The following is a 14,997-nucleotide window of genomic DNA, read 5'->3' as shown; positions in this document are numbered from 1 at the left end:
CAGGGTTGGCCATATTCGACGGACCCATCTGGCAACGCCATAACTTTTGACAGAGATGTCACATCGCTTAATGACATACCGCGTTTGAAGCGTCAGTCCAAGCAGATTTTTACCATGAACCAATACACGCCACGCGAGCGCTCTGAAATTTACATTCAACAGAAGAAGTCAATTGTTAAAACCTGGGCAACCCTGTATATAATCGCTTTTATCAGTAGTTGGTAACACAATAATTTTTCTACTCCAGAGCTGCAATTTTTAATGCGATGACCAATTTTTCCTTTATGATGTCGAAAAAAGTTGCAAAAATTTTAGATTCTTGCAAGTTGTGGAATAGAGCAATTAACTTAAATTTTTGCAAAAGAAAAAAAGGATTTTAGACAGTATTTTCTCTGGGAGTCTAAAAATTTTCGCAAAATCCAAAAATTTAGTTGCACTTCAAAGGAATAAGGAAAAAATGCAACAATTGGTTTTGTATGTATGGGTATTGGAGAAAAACCACAAAACGTGAATAAAATATTGACATTATTTCGCAAAATTTAATCCATACCCTGCAAAGCAAAAAATATCCCAGAAATCACTTAAAAGACACACCTAAGCCATAGAAATCATCGTGGTTGATTCGCGAGAATTTCATCCTTGGGAAGAAATGAACGACGCCCGCTATAGTTTTAGTGTGATTAAACAGCGCACACAGCGTCACTTCTAATAATCACGGAAGCCACTTCCTCAAAAGTTATTGGAAGTAAAAAAAAAATAATTATATTCTTTCTTAATTTTTATTGGTACTTTTTCCAATGTATGCTTAAATTGAACTTAAGGTGAGAGTACATAAAAAGCTTTTTTGACTGGCTTAGGGCTGTTGCCTTTTCCACGATTTTCATGCGATTGCCTGAAGCGTTGAGAGATTTGGACCTACAGATAAGAACTATACATTCAGTTGAATGATATGAAAGCATTAAAAATAAATATTTTAAGAACTATTCTTCTGCATTTTTAATATAATAATCCAACTTCTAAAAATAAACATTTTTGATTTTAATACAGTTTTTTGAAAAATGATTTTTTTCTTTACATTTTTGGACATATAATTCTGACACTTGTATTACGTACAAAAGAAAATTTTATGTGTGGTTGTTGTTACGTTTGTTGTACAACAACTCTTGCTGTTACCTGTATATTCTACCATGGCGTTTCCGACTACTGTCAATTTTGTGTATGTATTTATTTATTTTGAAAAAACAAGTAAAAAAACAGTAAGTTTGGCCGGGCCAAACTTTTAATACCCTCCACCTTAGGGTAAAAGAAACATTAGAAGAAATGTGGCAAAAACCATTAAAATGCCGAATATCGGGAGGTACCGTTATATGGGGGCTACACCAAAACGTGGACCTATAATTACAATGTTTCGCCACACGAACTAGGACCCATTATAACCCACAAATACCAATTTTAAGACAAATCAGTGAAAAAATGTGGCAAAAACCATCAAAATACCGAATATCGGGAGGTACTGTTATATGTGAGCTATATCAAATCATGGACCCATGCATGCAATGTTTCGCCACCGAAGCTGGAACCGATTATGACCAACAAATACCAATTTTCACACAAATCCGTGAAAAAATGTGGCATAAATCATCAAAATACCGAATATCGGGAGGTACCGTTATATGGGGACTATACCAGAACGTGGACCGATATATCTCATTTTCAATACCAACCATCCTAGACACAATGTAAATAGCTCTGCTAAATTTTGGCGCTCTACGTCAAATAATGGGCTGTATCGTGATTTCAACAGACGGACGGACAGACAGACAGACAGACAGACGGACAGACGGACAGACAGACAGACGGACATCGTTAAATCGACTTAGAATTTTGTGCTGATTATGAATATATATACTTTATGGGGTCTAAGACGAATATTTAATGATGTTACAAACGGAATGACAAAGTTAATATACCCTCCTTTCCAAGGTGGAGGGTATAATAACAAAATATTTTCAAAATTAATGATTGGAAGTATTAATGATATTAACAAGATTTTTGAGAGAACATCCAGGCATTTTACTCATTTCAAAAATGAATCAAATAAATGAGAACAACTTTTGGCGTATAATTTTGAATTATTCTGACGGGAAGCTGTTCTACCTCCTTATTTTACCATGAGATTTGACAAGTTTTTTTTGTAAAACTAACTGGTAGTCGCTGCTTTTTCACAACGGCATCTTCATTATACCCTCCACCTTGGAAAGGAGGGTATATTAACTTTGTCATTCCGTTTGTTACATCCTTAAATATTCGTCGTAGACCCCATAAAGTACATATATTCTAAGTCGATTTAACGATGTCCGTCAGTCTGTCCGCCTGTCTGTTGAAATCACGATACTGCCCACATTTTTTGACGTAGAGCGCCAAAATTTAGCAGAGCAATTTGTATTATGTCTAGGATGGTTGGTATTGAAAATGAGATATATCGGTCCACGTTCTGGTATAGTCCCCATATAACGGTACCTCCCGATATTCGGTATTTTGATGATTTATGCCACATTTTTCACGGATTTGTCTGAAAATTGTTATTTTTAGGTCATAATGGTACCTCCCGATATTCGATATTTTGATTATTTTTGCCACATTTTTTTAACGGATTTGTCTAAAAATTGGTATTTGTTGGTCGTAATGTGTTCCAGCTCCGGTGGCGAAACATTGCATGTGTGGGTCCATGATTTGGTATAGCCCCCATATAACGGTACCTCCCGATATTCGTTATTTTGATGGTTTTTGCCACATTTTTTCACTGATTTGTCTAAAAATTGATAATTGTAGGTCATAATGGGTTCTAGCTCCGTTGGCGGAACCTTGCATGTGTAGGTCCACGATTTGGTATAGCCCCCATATAACGGTACCTCCCGATATTCGGCATTTTAATGGTTTTTGCCACATTTCTTCTAATATTTCCTTTACCCTATTAAATGTTTGGCCCGGCCGAACTTAATGTTTTTTTTACTTGTTTTAGTTTAGAAATAATAAACAAAACGAATTTCTAATTAATTTCGTGAAATAAATCTATAATTCAGTCCTCCATTTTAAAATAAACGATTTCCATTATCCATTTTTATACCCTCCACCATACTATGGAGGGTGTATTAACTTTGTCATTCCGTTTGTAACTTCTCGAAATACTCATGTCAGACCCAAAAAAGTATATATATTCTTGATCAGCGTAAAATTCTAAGTCGATTTAGCGATGTCCGTTTGTCTGTCTATCTATTGTAATCACGCTATCTTTCGAACGAATTGAGATTGAAGGCAAGTTCGTAAATGAGCAATGTAGGTCCACGTTTTCATATAGCCCCCATATAACGGTACCTCCGAATTTCGGTTTTTTGATGATTTCAGCGAAATTATTCACCGGAATTGTTTCAAATTTGGTATTTGAAGTTCGAAATTAATACTACTACAGTCCAAGGCAGAAAATTGTCTGTACAGGTCCATGTCTTCGTATAGCCCCCATAAAGTTATACCTCCCGATATTCAGTATTTTGTTGATTGTGGCGACATTATTCACCGGAATTGTTTCAAAGATAGAAAATTATCTGTGCAGATCCACGTCTTCATTTAGCCCTCATATAACGGTACCTCCCAATGTTCGGTATTTTGATGATTTTAGCGTCATTATTCACCGGAGTAGTTTCAAATTACGTATTTAGAGTTCGTAATGGGAACTACAGTCTGTGACAGAAAATTGCCTATGCAGATACAGGTCTTCGCATAGGCCCCATGTATCAGTACCTCCCTATATTCGGTATTTTGATGATTTTAGCTACATTATACACAGTTTATTTCAAGTTTCGAATTTAAATATGGCTTATACCAAACAATGCCTATGTAGGTCCACGTCGTATAGACCCCAATATAACGGCTATCTTCCGTATTTTTTAAATTTTTACAGAATTTTTAAACGAATTTTATTTTTTGAAAATTTTTAAATTTATTCCAAATGGTGGAGGTTATTCCAAGTCCGACCTGGCCAAACTTACTGCTTTTTAACTTGTTTATATATCAGAAAGGTGTTATAACCGGCACAGATTTACAAAAAAAAAAAAAACTTTTAATGTCGACAACACATTTTTTTTTTTATTTATCGGAAAGATGTAATAACCGGATAGAACCTGCAAGAAGGGAAAATCGTTTATCGTAATAAAAACTTTTGCAGTTCTTGAACAAACCATATTTTATCGCATTTAAACACGAATAGATTGTAATTTACTATTTTAATCAATAAGAAACCTGATCCCCCAGCTATTCTCCTTTTATGTGGTTTAGTGAGTTCGTGTGGAGACTCTGGCTACAGCTGAGCTCATCTCAGCCGACGACAAAGCACCATTACACTTACTGCTGGTATGAGAATCTATTTGATGTATATACAATGGAAATTACAATTTAATTCCACTGGGCTTACTAAATCCCGTTGACAGTAATGCCACGTTTATATTAGAACATTTTGTAGGGTTAAGTATAAGCAATGGATATAACAATTTAATGCAAATCCAATGGGTTAACCCTTTTATATGAAAACGTACTGTAAACCTACTAAAAGATACAAACCTTGGGACCAACAATGCTCAAATATTCTCTCTGAACATATAAATATATTAACATTGTTTTATTTTTTTAATCTTTATTTATTTGAAAATATTTGTGCATTTCTTTAATCTGTCGTTTTGATTATTTATTTACAAGAGTAATTAGTAAATAGCAAATGTATTTATATATATAAATTTTTTTCTTAAACTTTTTATAAATCGTTTCAAATCGCTAAGACAAAGAAACTTGTGTTGTTGTTATTTATTATTGCATATATATCAAATATTGTGTATGATTGTTAAACCAATCTATTTTTTATTTATTTGTTAATGTTGATGGGAAGTTGCAATGGAAAACGTCTCATTTTTAAGTTTATATGACATTATTTTAGATTTATGGAAAACTTTAGCATGGTAGCGAAATTTTTGTTTACAATGAACAAATCTACGGAGTTATTGTAGGGTGAAGTGAGTTTTGTGATAAGAAAAATGGATCTGAATGAGGTAATTATCACGTATTCTTCGGTTATATATCTCCTATTCTTTTTGCACGTGGGAATATGGACTGGCGGTAGGGTTAGGGTCAGAATTAAAGCCTATTGTTTTTGAAGATGTAAATTTAGGTGTTCAAATGGACCAAAAAAATTAAAATGTTCATGATTGAGAGTGAGAAGAGTGTTAAGGACAGGGAAGAAGTCCAGCATTTGGTATTACCATTGGATTATATTTAGCTGTAAAAAGGACCACAACTTTCGTGTGCGTAAATATCGGGAAAATGCCCACGGTAAAAAAAAGATAAAAGTAACATCTGGGCACAGCTATATGGCATTTCAAAACGAAACTTTCCAAAATGGATTTGTCATAATGGGACTTCCAACATATTGTAGTGTATGGTATCACATGGTCGGCCCCGCACTGCTATGACCTTAGCTTACTTGTTATATATATAGGGTGGGATGAAAAACTGCAACCAACTTCAGACTGCTGTCATTTCCAAGCCACTCGTCCAACAGCTGTTAAAATTATTCCAGTGACATTATTTTGTTCGTTTCCAAAATGAGTCAAATAGCGCGAAAGATGAATGGAATGCCTGGATGTTCTCTCAAAAATATGATCCTAACTGTTCATTCTTCCTATTCCATGGCAAATCTTGTTAATATTTTTAATGCGCGCCCTTCAATTTAAGTTATTTCCTATCATTGATTTTGAAAATGTTTTGTTTTTATTTTTCAAGACAACAAATACATACACAAAATTGGCAGAATCGGACACTTGAAAAGAAAATATTATTATCAGCTGGGAGCTCTACCTTACCTTTCTATTGTACCATGATCCTAACTATAAAGCATTTATTATATCTTCCACCCATCAAGGTAGGGCTATGATACCATATGATTTTAATTTTTTTTATTTTCTTGGTTAAATATGTCAACTATATTTGTTTATGTATGTGTTTCCTTTTCAAAGACAAAAAAATGTTCAGAAAATATTCAAATTCGAGTGTTTTCAAAATGTTGATTTCAATGTATGCATCGAAACAATCTTCAGTTTTTGTAGCGAAATAAACCTTTAGAGAATAATAATATAATATGATTTTGAAAATAAATTTTGACCTTTCATTCAGTTTTCGCGGTTCTCAATTATTTATTCAAAATAAATGCAACAACTTGTTTGAATTTTTATTGTTTTGATACTAATTCTGACATTACAAGCCAAACAGGTAGACCTCTATACTTGCAATTTTTTCGAAGTTAACCTACCTACTCTTCTTTGTACCATGCCTTCCACCATTCTATGGAGGGTATATTAACTTTGTCATTCCGTTTGTAACTCCCCCAAATATTCCTAACAGACCCTACAAAGTATATATATTCTGGATCAGCGTAAAATTCTAAGACGATCTAGCGATATCTATATGTCTGTCTGTTGTAATCACGCTATCTTTCGAACGAATTGAGATAGAAGGCTAAAATTGTGCATACATGCATAGTTTACCGATAGGCAGGTTAAGTTCGTAACCGATATTCGGTATTTTCATTATTTTAGCGACAGTATTTGCCGGAATCATTTCAAATTTCGTATTGGGAGATCTTACTGGTTACTACAACCTATGGAAAAAAAGTTTCGTAAGCAGGTCCACGTCTTCGTATAGCCCCTATATAACGGTGTCTCCCGATATTCGGTATTATCGTGATTTTAGCGACATTATTTACCGGAATAATTTCATATTTCGTATTTGAAGTTCGTAATGGGTGCTACAGTCTATGACAAAAATTTTTGTGTGCAAGTCCACGCCTTCGTATAGTCTCCATATAACAGTTTTCATTGGTTTTCAAGTGTCAGTTTTCGGAAGTTTTTTGAAAATTTTCAAGTTCCATACAAATGGTTTAGGGTATTAAATGTTCGGCCCGACCAAACTTAGCTGCTTTTTTACTTGTTTTTGGATTAAAAATAATGCAGAGCGTCTAAAAGTATGCCATTAAAATGCTACAGATAACTGTGGACAATTTACATATTACTCTAACATCATGCGTAATATAGACCAACATAAAATACATATTTGGAGAAAATATTTCAGTGTCACTCTTAACATCTTAGCGGTAATTTCTGCAACAATATTTAGTGATGTAAATATGTGTAGCTAAAAATAAAACCGAATTTTTTGAAAACTACATATTTAAGCTCGGATTTGGGCAGATATATGAGTTACAAATTTTTTTCATAAAAATACCCGATTACTACAAATACTCAAATAGTTTATATTAGCTTTTCTAAATTGTTGCTGATGTTTCCATTTTGTTGTTCCATGCATACTTTTTTTGTGTATTTAATAATTCTTTTTTGAACATTATGCTGTATATTAAGTGTAATATCTTCAGTGATATTTAATTTGTATGTAACATCTTGAAAAAGTAGTTTCTTTCTATGTTTGTTGTATATAAATATAATTCACAATTGCATAGCAACGATTTATTTGATCTGTTATAATATATATATTATTTTATAATTATTACAAATATTTGCCATTATTTTAATTCAATTTTTTTTATTGTGTATTTCAATACAATTGTCTTTATGGTGTGATTAGGCAGATGGTTTACAGGATATTGTTTAATAAAAAGAAAAAATAAATAAACTAAGATTACAATTATTACAAAAAAAAGCTGTACAAGGAGCGGGTGTAGTTAAAAGACATACAAAGGCGGTTAAAAATTATAGACAAACAAATTTTTATGGAAAACAATTAAAGAAGGAGCAGTACCAAAAAATCAATTCAAGTCTAACAGTACGTTTACAGTAAGTACTGTACAGTATCAATACGTTTAGTAAACTCAGAAGATTTAAATTTGCCAATTCAATTACATACAGGGTGAGATGAAAAAACTGCAACCATCTTCAGACTCCTGTCATTTCTAAGCCACTCGTCCGACAGCTGTTAAAATTATTCCAGTGATAGCTCATTATATTGTTTACAAGCGTACAAAAGCATTTTGTTGAGAATTTTTCAGAAAAAAAAGTTATTCGTGATGGAATTCAAGCGTTATAGTATGATTTCTTTATATTTGGCTGCAAAACCATAAGTGGCTATCGTTAGAGCACTCCAGCATTTAAATGTGAATAAATATTTTGTGTCTCGTACCATCGTTCGTTAGCGTGATACTACTAGCGTAGCCCGATGTCAAGGAAGTGGATGAAAAACAGCAACATCAGCTGAAATGATTCGAAAAGTAAAGGAACGACTTGATCGAAACCCGCGTCGCAGTGGCCGAAAAATGGCTCGTGAGCTGAACATATCGCAATATTCTATTCGGCAAATATTTAAAAAATGAGCTCGGGATAAAGCTATTGAAATTCCAAAAAGTGCAAGAACTTGCACCGCAATAGAAAGAAAATAGACTCAAAAGAGCTAAAGAGTTGCTTCGCTGGGCCGAAAGTGGTGAATTGTCAAATTTGGTGTTCTCCGATGAGAAAATATTCGTTGTCCCGCAGTTTGTAAATAAACAAAATTTTCGTGTTTACTTGCCAAAGAGGTTAGCTAAAAATATGCATCTTCGGTTGACCACAAGAGCTCAAGCGCGGCCATGGTGATGGTGTGGGCCGCCATAACAGCCGATGGTTGCTCTCCGCTTGTATTAATTGACAGTGGCATCAGAATAAATGCCGAATATTATCGCAAAAATATTCTGGAGGGAGTATTAAGCAAGCATTTTGTACGCAGACCTTGGACATTCCAACAGGACTCCGCACCATCGCACTCAGCACGCGCCACTCAGGAATGGTTACAAAATGAGGTTCCCCGCTTCATTACCAGCTCACACTGGCCACCAAAATTTCCGGATACCAATCCGTTGGGCTATTGTGTCTGGAGTATTTTGGAAAGCAAGGTTAAAAAATACCAAAGTGTTGATCACCTCAAGCAAGCGCTTCGCCGAGAATGAGCCAAAATACCGCAGAGCAATATTCGGGCAACGTGTGACGGTTTCATTGGCCGTTTAAAGGCCATAATTCGTGCCAAAGGTGACCAATTCGAACAAATCTAAACTTATTCTAAAATTCGATGCTATTTCTGAAATTTTTTGCTTTCATTCAATTAAATTTAAAAAATTTTAAAATTATGGCATTTGATATTGTTACATTTTTTATCTCACCCTGTATACGCCAAGTAAACCCTTTATAGTGGAGTTTAACCTTGCAAACAGTTACAGCCTTTTGCCGTGTGTACCTCCTTTATGAGAATTTAGTTGACGTGTATGCAATGCATTTGGCTATTTAAATCCACTGGGTATAGTTAAGCCGGTAACGTGTAAATGTACTATAACTTAAATATTATCTTTGCTCTGCTCCAAACCTGCAAGAATCTAATAGATTTTTTCGATATCGTAAAACAAATATGTTATGGTTATTATCAATTATGGTTATGGTAGTAACATTTTTACATTTGACAGATCGTTTATAACTCGAAGTAGAAAAAAGAAAGCTAAGTCAAATTTTAATTTATATTTTACGATAATTTCCATTAAATTATCCTTATCTGCCATAACCGCCTTCGATATCTCTTATAAAATGAATCTCAAGGTGTATCTTTAATACTTAGCTTTAAAAAAAGTTTTGTGGTTTCCAATTGATATATGGTATATCATAGTAGAATTAAGAAGGTTACCTCATTTTAAATAAGCATATTCAGCTTTGCTTTTTATGTAATTAACCTTTTCAAATTTAACTGTCTTTAAATGTTTTCAAACCTAAAGTTTTATAAAAAAACCAAATAAATGATACCACAAGACTACCTTCTTAATTCTACCATGTGCCATATAAATTAACAACAACAAAAAACAAAATAATATACAATCATGGCCAGAAATAAAACGAAAAAAAAAATAATAATAAATCAAAATGTGCGGATTTTCAAATGAACAAAATGAATTTTGAAACAAAAAAATTAACGGCTACAAAGCTAAAGAAAAGGGGGATAAGAGGATAATGAGGGGTAAAGGCTGTGGTTTCAAGTCCTCATATTGATGAAAATTATCTATTTTTGGTGAGTGGACATTTTATGCAAACACATGTTTTGGAACAAATATTAAGTGTATTCTATTCTATTCTATCTAAGGAAAAGGTCATTGAAGAGAAGTTATTTTCCATCCAAAGAAAACCTCGATTTGTGGGCTTAAAAAAGCAATCTGAAAGATCTTCCAATGGGACACAAAAGCAGACCTCTTTATTTAGGTCTTACATCCAAGGATCTGCCTTTTTATATATTTTTGCAGAAATTCGATCCTATTTGTAAAAGGACTTCGTCAGGCCTATTATATATAGAAAACCTTCTAACATAAAAAAACTACAAGATTTTAAAAAGTATTCCTCAACAGGTTTTCTACGAATAGAAGTCCTTTTACAGATCTGTAGATGGAAGCAGTCTTACATGACTTTCATAAATGCTTTGGAAGGTCTCCATATGTTGGGTAGGCAATAGCAGTAGGTATTTTCTGAATAGAACATTTTTAGAATGGCTTCTTTGGACAGAAAATACGAAGCAGAACTTTCACGGACTGAAGAATTTCGGCAGACAACTATATGCAGTAGACAGTCTGTCACAAGGACTACTTATAAGTGTTTTTTTTTTTTTTGTGGACAGAGGGCCACTAGCAGTTCTTTTGTGGTCGCAAGACCTTTGAACGGAACACCATAATCTGATCTTCTTAGTATAGCAGAACTGTAGTAAGATTCTTGCAGACAAAAGACCTTCAGCAGGATTCCTTAGACCTTAGACATTTGGCAGATCTTCTATGCACCTCAGCAGGTCTTTTGTGGACAGAAGACTTTCAGCAGGCTTTCTACCGAAGGAAAATATTAAGCAGGTCCTATGTGTACACAATACCTGCGGCATGTCTTCTGTGGTCAGAAAAACTTCAGGAGCTCCTTTGGTACTTCTGTAAACAGACGACCTTCAACATGTATTCTGTAGACCAAAGCCCTGCAGCAGGCCCTATGTGAATAGAAGACCATAAGTCTGTAGATTTCGTCCAGGACTTTTGTGAACAGGAGACTTTAGTTCGGGTTTCTCTTTGCAGAAGACCTTTAATTGGCATTTCGAGGGTAAAATTTTTTCAGTAGTTCTTCCATGGCTAAAAGATCTTCAGCAGAAAATGATGGTCTTCCATTCATAGGCATTCAACTGAATGTAATCTATTCATAGAAGACCTGCAAAAGGATCAGAGGACCAGCTGAAGTTTTTCTGACCATAGATGACCTGTTGAAGTTTTTGTGTCAACTCCTCAAGTAGATATTAGCAGGTTTTTGTCCACAAGAGACCGTTAGCAGGTCTTCCATATACAGAAGACATTTAGAAAGGACTTTTGTCAAATCTTGGTATTCTCTTGACAAAAGATATTTCAGGAACAGAAAAACTTCTGCAGGTGTTCTAAAAATCTCTAAAGAAAGAAAACCAAAATTACTATTGATCCTCAACAGGTATAAAGTTGACAACACATAGAAATATTTTTCCGGCATAAGTCACTGGCTCTCTTCTTCGCAAAAAAAAAAAACAAAGGAGCGTAAGGTGAACACGTATAAATGATGGGTCGAAATTGAACTAAGTCAGCTTACAAGTCTTTTGTTCTTTTACAAAGAAGTCAGCCGACGACTTAAGCCATTAAAACTATTTTTCTATATATCTGCATCTTAAGACTTAAACTGTGGACCTTACGGATTATTCTCTTTAGTTGTCTCCCTATCAATTTAAGATTATCTGGCGGTGTAAGTGGTTTCCGTGGATAGAAATGAGACCTCATACGAGTTTCAGACTTTTAGAGATTTTCTACATACATTTTTTTTAGAATAAAATATTCAAAAAAATCTTCACTAACACCCTTCTCCAGTCCTGGTATTAAAAAACCCTGTCAACATTGTCATCTTGCAGAGACATACAACACTTTCTTCTTCTTCTTACTGTATTGTCCCTTGAAACCACCGCGCGTCTCTATGGAATATAATGGAAGTAAAATGTTGTGCTTTCTTTGAAACTCAAAACATAGGTTAACGTTTTTCTCTCTCTCTCTCTCTTTCTTTTTCTCTCAAAGGTAACCGAAATTTTTGTTTCCTTCTCTCAGCTTATTTTCTTTTGTGACAACCAAAAATTGATTTATTTCACTTTTTTTCGTTTTATTTCAGGACTTTAAATGTCTCTAAGGATGTTAAAAGGTATTCGGCGAAGAACTATTTCTGCAGCTCCCCACCAATTACCTAAAACATCCAAATCACTTAGTGACATTTAAAGTCCTAAAATTGTTATAAGGATGATTTGACAGCAGCCGAGCAGTTCTTCCTCAGCATGCCGTAGAAATCGGCCAAACGTGTGGCCTCACGCCACCCCGCTTCCACGGCACCGTGCACCGTTGAAAAGTAATGATCACTGGTTGCCTCACCGGCAAATTGCACTATGGGTTTATCACAACGTGATTGATTGTACAGTGGTTCTACCGTGGGTTCACCATTCAAAACAGGTTTGGTCGTGACCACACTCAGAGGTTGGGCCAATTCGCGGGCACTGGTACCCACCTCTTCGGTGTACATGGAACGAAATGAATAGGAACCACGGAAATTCTCGTTGGTATACCATTTGGATACCCGGAAATTGCTGGGTTCAGGGATGTCCCATTGCAGGAATTTCCTGAATAAAAACATACAACCATCTAGGATTTCATCCTCTGGCAGTGTTTCCATGTGCCGACCATTGGCACCGATGATCCAACCACTCAACAGCCTAGGTTGATTGTGATCACAATAGAAGCCGAACACATCCTCCAGCCATGCCCGGCTTGTGCCTCGAATCTCCTGGATGTCTTCATCACGCCACAGCATTGTGAAACCAGTCCATTTGTCGGGCCAAAACTGCTGGGGAAATTCAATGAAAATTTTATTCACCGTGCCAAAAGCCAAGCCATCTATGGCCCGTTGTTTTTCTACTGGTAGTTTCGGTTCAAATAACTTCAGTTGTTGTTCCTTTAACACGCCCAAGGACACAGTTAATATCACGTGATCTGCCACAAAGCTATCACCATCCACGCAGCGTATCTGAACACAACAATCATTGCGATTCCATTCAATTGTTGCCACCTGTTTGTTGAGCAGTATCCTCTTCTCCAATATTCCCCACTCCTTTTTCACCTCCCGCGATTTCATCAGCAAACGTAAGAACTCGACATAGCCCTTGTCTTTCCAGTTCAGCAGAATATCACCTTCACATTCCCAATATTCCAAATAGCCCTTACCCGACACATCGTCCAGGGTGTCGGAAGCCTCAACGGAATTTTCAAATTTTTTATAGTTTTCAAAAAACTCCTTAGCTATCGCCATATCAATATCGGAATTTTCCGGACGCCTCAAAGCCTCATAGAATTTATTGTTCAAATAACTGCCCAGCGATCCGTTGCAGTTGCGCAGTTCCATTTGTCGTGTCACCAGACTGTCGTTGACAATATCTTTCAGTCGCTGGCTGACGTCTTCAGGTACAACTTCACGATTTGAGCGGACACACTGATAGGATTCATAGACATCACCGGTGGACTCGAGCAGGTCATGTTTGTGGGCCAATTCGTAGACCATATTGTCCTTCTCGCCATGACACCACTGGGCACCCAAGTCGATGACATTGTCGGCAAAGGGTATTGTGTGAATGCGACCACCTATCCTTGACTCAGCCTCAACAATTATCACATTTTCGAAACCATAATCCAATAGTTTTGTGGCGCAGGCAATGCCGGAAGCTCCCGATCCAATTATGACTATTTTCGGTTGATTCATTTCCACAGCAGCGACAGTCTCAATGTAGTTGCGTTACAAACTAAGGAGGTTTTTTTTGTGGGGGGATAAACTTGGAAGAAAGGATGTAAGTATAAGATCAAACGAAAGAAAGATAAATCTGTAAAGAGAAAAAACATATTGAGAGGATTAGCATTTAATGAAAGAGAGATAATTTTGTTGTTGCTGTTGTGAAAAAGTGAATTGTTGCCTTTGTTATCTCTTTCAGACATATTCGTCGGAGATTCAATAATATACATATACATAGAGTAGTGAAATAACTGACTGACTTAGTATCGGCCAGAACGGTTGAAGCTGTAATACATAAAATTGGAAGATAGTTGTATCAAAGCGATTTTGGAAATTCGAACTTTAAGGTTGCCAAAAGTATTACAATTTACTCAAAATTGAATATTTTGTATTGGACGAACGGAATGAGATAGTACAGGATAGATGTACATACAGGGTTATCAGAAATTTTAACTTTGAGGTTACGAAAAGTTCTAAAAGAGTACTAAACTTCTAAAACGGTATTATTTAAACGGGTAGAGCTTAAAACTTGAAATTCGGTATAAGAATAAAGATTGGAAAATAGGATTGATATATGAAAGTGGTTTTCGAAATGTGTACTAAGTGTACTAACTGTACGAAATTGTACTAAATTTCCAACAATTTGGCATATGGTGAATGGATTAAGCTGTAATATTATTATTATTATTATTATTATTATTTTTTTTTTTTTTTTTTTTTTTTGAACACGGGATGGTTTCGAAAATGCATATTATAATTGTACTTAAAGTGCTGAATGCTAATGGTATTGGATGAAGTGTTAGAGATGTTATTCTGAAATTTGAAATTTAGATTACTGATGGTATCTGTGTTTGAGATTTGTGAATGTACTAAATGGTTCTAAATTTGGTATTGGTTGAAGGAGTAGGGCTGAAATCCTCAAATTTGATATTGAGGTCTCATTGGTTATCTAGTTTTGAGGTTAAGATGTGGGTTTGGAAATGTGTACTAAATGGTACTAAATTCATTAATTGGCGAAATTACAGAGCTGAAATCCTGAAATTTGATAGATCCCACACATTTTAGTGAGGGAAGT

At 35.2% G+C, this 14,997-nt stretch overlaps 1 protein-coding gene across 1 annotated transcript; it reads right to left on the bottom strand.

Moving 5' to 3' along the window:
- Window positions 1-10,208: 10,208 nt before the first annotated feature.
- LOC131801644 (spermine oxidase-like) lies at window positions 10,209-14,007 on the bottom strand. The gene has a single exon (XM_059120512.1). It carries the CDS (start codon window positions 13,893-13,895, stop codon window positions 12,381-12,383), a length of 1,515 nt encoding a protein of 504 aa, XP_058976495.1. The 5' UTR covers window positions 13,896-14,007; the 3' UTR covers window positions 10,209-12,380.
- Window positions 14,008-14,997: the final 990 nt, after the last annotated feature.

This window comes from Musca domestica, unplaced genomic scaffold (assembly GCF_030504385.1).
Source record: "Musca domestica strain aabys unplaced genomic scaffold, Musca_domestica.polishedcontigs.V.1.1 17, whole genome shotgun sequence".
NCBI classification, from domain to species: domain Eukaryota; kingdom Metazoa; phylum Arthropoda; class Insecta; order Diptera; family Muscidae; genus Musca; species Musca domestica.
This window is presented reverse-complemented; position numbering and strand designations above follow the sequence as displayed.

Coding starts and splice junctions, on each gene's coding strand:
- LOC131801644 (XM_059120512.1), bottom strand. CDS start 13,895: ATGAATCAACCGAAAATAGTCATAATTGGATCGGGAGCTTCCGGCATT.